The sequence below is a fragment of the Temnothorax longispinosus genome, chromosome 1 (genome assembly GCF_030848805.1).
Source record: "Temnothorax longispinosus isolate EJ_2023e chromosome 1, Tlon_JGU_v1, whole genome shotgun sequence".
In the NCBI taxonomy this organism is placed as follows: Eukaryota; Metazoa; Arthropoda; class Insecta; order Hymenoptera; family Formicidae; genus Temnothorax; species Temnothorax longispinosus.
The window spans coordinates 23,093,262-23,098,695 of NC_092358.1; the positions used below are offsets into that span (position 1 = coordinate 23,093,262).

The 5,434-nt window shown below is 34.8% G+C and overlaps 1 protein-coding gene across 2 annotated transcripts; it reads right to left on the reverse strand.

Moving 5' to 3' along the window:
• Positions 1-1,208: 1,208 nt before the first annotated feature.
• On the reverse strand, positions 1,209-5,242 carry LOC139818447 (odorant receptor 4-like). Of its 2 annotated transcripts, XM_071787176.1 has the most exons (7): positions 5,013-5,138; positions 4,823-4,849; positions 4,386-4,731; positions 3,921-4,157; positions 3,360-3,473; positions 2,837-2,992; positions 1,212-2,609 (listed from the first exon to the last, which is right to left on the reverse strand). In XM_071787176.1, the coding sequence occupies exons 3-7, from the start codon at positions 4,707-4,709 to the stop codon at positions 2,559-2,561; spliced, it is 882 nt and encodes a 293-aa protein (XP_071643277.1). In that variant the 5' UTR covers positions 4,710-4,731; positions 4,823-4,849; positions 5,013-5,138; the 3' UTR covers positions 1,212-2,558. The 2 variants fall into 2 exon arrangements, with proteins under 2 accessions (XP_071643268.1, XP_071643277.1); XM_071787167.1 differs by having other exon boundaries at positions 1,209-2,609; positions 4,823-5,242.
• Between the last annotated feature and the right edge of the window lie 192 nt (positions 5,243-5,434).

A 5,434-nucleotide genomic window follows, 5' to 3' on the forward strand; every position in this document is an offset into this window, starting at 1 on the left:
TCGCTCACTGCGCATTTCCGCGACTTATTTGCTTTAATAATTCAGAGTACCGAGTACCATATGAAACATATTGCGTACTGTACGCGATTGGATATCTAAAATTATATTTGCCCTTAGGTCTCGGTAAAAGGTATGAGATGTAAGGCATAGAGCAAAGAAAAAAATAAAATTATTAAAAATAACGTAGTATTTTTTTCTGTGAAATACTTTTAATACCTTTGTATCAAATTATAACTGTTATACGTTTCACCACTGATTAAGCCAGAAAATGACTGAAACTACATAAATTAAAAAAAAAATTGGTTAAAAGTTGTACTTAATTGTCATACATTAGAAAAATCGATCGTGTATGAGAGCATAATAAAATATCGATAATGAAAAAAGTGGCCAAGATGGTAATCCAAATCAGTCTACAGAATGAAATGTACAGTGAGTCCGGCAATATTGCAAAAATAAGAAGCGGAAATTCTATAGATCGGTCGATGGTGTTCTATACTTTTTTGTTTCCAGTTTTTTTATCCGTCCAAAAGTGTATTATTTATGACAAGTGCATTTCGCACGCATTGCAACTTACCAAAGTTAAGAGCAAGGCGTTCAGTAGACCCGTCCCACAATCGGACATAATCAGATGCACGAATTGCATGGTCAATAGCGTTTTATACATGCGTTTTGTGTTTATGTCGACAGGAAGCTTCACCTTTAAGAGAAGACGTAATTCGGATTGACTGGCAACGTCGACGTCAGCCAAAAAGGTGCCAATACTATACGCAACGATCGTCAACGTGTGAAAAATGAACATTTCATTAGTGATACGGTCTGCTAATTTGGCTAGTATGCGCAATTGTTCCAATCTTCTGTTATCATCGTCAAAATCTTGATGAATTTTCTAGAAATTATTTATTGGTATCATAAATAATTCCACCACCTGTATATGCGGTAACACACAGAAGTTGTTAGACGCAGAAGCTTATGTAGAGAAGTATATTACAAAGCATTTCTATAGTTAAATTAACATTTATATATTTTTGTTTTTAATTTCTATATAAACTATATTCTATTTTTGTTATTCTCATATATTCGAAAGAAGTAAAAAAGGTATGCACTTATCGACAAAATCTTAAAAAAAAAGCAAATATTTTTGAATGTTTAAATATTTTCTTATCTATATATATTCATTATAATATAATGCATTAAATATAGAAGATATCGACAGTGAATTATGTTGGGTATCGTTTATTCGTCGAATTGTTGTTGAGTAATACATATGCAAATTATATATATATTAAGGATAGCGTTACTTACCGTTCATTCAGCAAGAATGTAATCAATTTAATCGTAAATTTATTTGCGTTATAAATCTACTAAAACGGTACATCAAATTAAAAAGATCGTTAGAGTTTATATGCATTAAAAGATAACGGTAATGGCAAAATTCATCTCGTGCTAACGTGATAATCTTTTACGCTTTGCAGATCATAATACACGACGTGCCTGATCATATATCGCACAGAGCGAACATTAAATAATGTAACGTGTGATTACCCAAGGAGAACAGAAATTTTAAAATGATATTAATTTAACGTCATATTGACCAGTAAATGTCGCAGTTTGGTCGATATGATGTTAAATTGGCATCATTTTGACTTTTCTGTTCTTCTTAGGTAATTGTACTTCTACGCGTCGTAATTATAATTTATTTCTCTTTTGCTCTCTTTTTTAAGCGAGGGATAGTATTGATTTATACTTAACAGGACAAACGCTTTTTCAGGAAGGTGAAGGAACTGTGTTCTTTTTTTATCTTTCTCTCTTTGTCACTCAACGTATTTGCCAATGAGGACTTTTGATGTGTATTCTGAACTGGAATATCTACATAAAGACAGCGAAGTCCTACGAGATCATCAAATGGACGCTGCCTACCAGGATCGATCAATGGGAGTATTATCTCATTAAATTTTTTTTCGCGTCACATGCAGCCCTCGCTTGTGTACGCTTACCGTAGCTTCTCACAACATTGATACAAGATGAGGGAGAACACGTAGGGTCCTGCCCTTGTCATTTTTCCTCGAGCGCGGTGATGTAATCGCGTATTTAAATATGCAATGATTCGTGCGAACGCGATCGCGGCGACGTGCACGGCCGACAGTCAGTCGTATTTCAGCGTACTTCGGAAAAGTTTCGAACCTCATGCACCGGAGCAGTAGAGAAGCAGTGAAGAAACCCAACCGTTACGAAAGTATGTGCGTTTTCTCGCATGCAATTCGCAGCGTATCTGTGTGCGATGGTGATATTTACAAGAAATCAACAACATAGAGTGCATAAGCAAAATGGCATGTGCAGCGGTAGCCAATGTGTTCATATGCACGGAAATTTATTTGGAGGATTAAAAAGCTGTGTTCTACACAAAAACCGTATAGGTACACATATTTCGGCTCACACTACCGAAAAGAATATCACGACTTCTGTGTTACGGTTTTCAGTATATCAGTTAGTAACTGTGTATATTACGTTGATCTAAAGGTATACATTTAAAAAAATATTTATTATGTATATCAAGGCGTTTATTTCATTGCCAGCAATACTGATAAATACGATCCCGAGGCCTTCATGATCTATAAAAATGTTGTCCTCATTAGCGATAAAGAACAATGTGCATTATTATGATATGTGAAAAAATTTATATGCTAGAAAAATCTACATTAAATAATAATAGTATTATTTGCTGGGTCAAATATCAGATATATTATGATAGATAACAAAAATATAAGTATCTAATAATTATTGTACATAAAAGCTTCAATTAAGATATGTTTTTTTGAATAATTATTACGTATCTTACAGTTGTGAAGTATTCGAAGGAGAGAACAGCCATCTTGCCCGCTGTAAACTGCAATTGCCTCTGCGATCTTAAAATGATAAACAATAGAACCCGACTATCCTTAGCTTTCATATCATACCAAGCAGAATTGTACGCTGCGTTTCCGATCGCTTTGCTCTATAAAAATAAAATTAGTAACAGAAAGAATTCTACAATATTTCTCTTCTACAATATATTTCTCTATACATTAATATTAGTTCTAATACAACAAGCACAGGAATATCTACATGTTTCTTTTATTATTACTTGACATCACAGAGGCGCGCTACGCGCGTGCTATTTAGCTTTAATATTTTACTGTTACTATTACACTATTACCACACAACTGTCAAAATATGCCATGACAGCCGCTCATGAAGTAAGCGCAACGTGAAAATTAATCGGCATCGTGGAAAAGCAACAGCAATACTTCGATAGATTTGAGTAAATGATCGATGAAATGCTCTTTTTAAAAGTGGATCACAGTAATCTTTTTTTTGCTAACCTTATTGCTAAGATATTCTCCAGCGAAGCAAAATATAAACGCTTCGAGATTTGTTATAGTGTAAAATAAAAGAGACCTCACAATTTTTTCAGTGGCGTCGGGGCTTCCGATAGCCTGCAATGTTGAAACAGAATGAAAACACATTCATGCATGGAAAATTATAAATAGTAGTTTAGATAATCATAATAAATTAATTAACACTATGCGGACACTGTGGGCGGACTTTTAAGGCATAGTCGATTTTATATTTATGATTTTCACGGGAATGGCAACGCTTGCGAAGCGAATTGCAACAGTTCCGGCTTATGTAAATATAGAAATCACTTTTTGAAACCGTATAATACACGAATTTTTATAGATTTTTTTGTAACAGAAACGTTTTTCAGAACCCTTCATTCTTAAAAGTCCTAGGGTGTCCGAGTGAGTGCTCCAAAGACACAGTGTCCGCGCAGTGTTAATATGATACATACAGAGATCAAAGTATAAATAACAAACCAAAGTGACTGACTCGAAAGTAGAGAACACATATTTTTACATTTGAAATTTAATAAGTTTACTTACGGTTACAGTGAGAAATCCCAATGAGCAAATCATTACCATATTTGATGTGAATTGCAACAAAGCGATATATGAATAAAGATTTTCAATGTTCTCCGAGAGGTTGATAATTTTTTGATGTTTCCGAACAATTTTTATCATGGTAGTAACGAATGAGTCATGCGTTATCTCGATATCTTTAGATCCGACTTCTCTCAACCAGCAAAGCAGGATGTTTATTTGACTGCCCACGTGTAGAGTCTATAAATCAAAATTCTGTTATTTATGACAACGTGATTACAATTATATATTTTATCTATAAAAATGGGAATAATAATGCACGCGTGCGAATTAAAAATTGAAATAAATTGGTATTCAATTTTTCTCGAATTTGCAGCCTAACATTTATATGGATCATTTGACATGGGCACTAATTATGAATATAATTATATTTTGCTCACGATACTTGCTTATGTAGGTGCAGGTTACCAGAGTTAGAAACAAGGCGTTGAATAAACCAGCTCCCCAACTGCCCACCATCACGAAAATGAGTTGCGTAGCTAATACCAGTCTGTACTTTCGTTGCGTGTCTATAACGAAGGGGTATTCCATTTTTAAAATAAGAGGCAGTTCAGCCGTTCGATCGGTGACGTCGGCATCGGCCAGGATAATGCCAATGACGTATGCAAGCGAGGCGATTGTATGAAGAATAATTATTCCATTGCAAATATAACTCGATAGTTTTGCTTTTCTTGCCGTTTCGCGCAACTCAACGCCAGTGTTATCATAATCATTCCAGTCTTCTGCTGTCATCGTTAAGATTTCGAAAAATGTCCTACAAACGATCAAGTATTTCGAGATAGCTATTGCATATTTTTAGAATGGTATTATCCTTTTCTTTACAAAATTTATTAAGTGTTTCTTACCGCTGTTTCAACCAGAAAATAAAGAGCCTAAAAGACATTTTTATAAATGCCAAGAAGCTACTCAAACAATCCATCAAGTCGAAAAGATTAAGGAAACGAAAATGCATTGCAAGGTATTGGCAATGAAAGTATTCAGTAATTGCTAGTGTTATCATCCAAAACATTCTGTAGAATAGCACGCATGATATACCTGGCCAGTAACCGAACATGGTCAGCATGAGTTCGACCGTGCGATTGAGCGTACGTCTACTCGTCATAATCTTTTTCTCTAGTATTGTCTATGTACAAGCCCGGACACCAAGAAACACCACTATAAGAAACACCCTCGTCGAAATAGAACATATGCTCTCGCTCAAATGTTATTTTCCAACCACATGTTGATGAACGTTGTGGAAAATTTGCATGTAGACTGGCAAATTCTAGGAGCGTTAGGCAATTGATCAATAGCAGTTGCTCATTAAATATTATTATTCTGCTGTGTGCACCCTAAGAAGAAATAGCCTCTTGCAATTTAAAAAAAAAAGAGAGCGAACAGAGTGGTCGTACGTTTCCTCCGCTAACAATGCACGATCGTGAATAATTTGCTTAAATACGTAATGATCTATACGCGGC

Bases quoted from the DNA above. Each gene is read 5' to 3' on its own strand.
- LOC139818447 (XM_071787167.1), bottom strand. From the start codon at position 5,079: ATGACGAGTAGACGTACGCTCAATCGCACGGTCGAACTCATGCTGACC. The intron at 4,158-4,385 runs GTAACCTGCACC...TTTGATTTATAG, and splicing joins ACGCCTTGTTTCTAACTCTG to ACTCTACACGTGGGCAGTCA. The intron at 2,993-3,359 runs GTTAGCAAAAAA...TTATTTTTATAG, and splicing joins GAGAATATCTTAGCAATAAG to AGCAAAGCGATCGGAAACGC.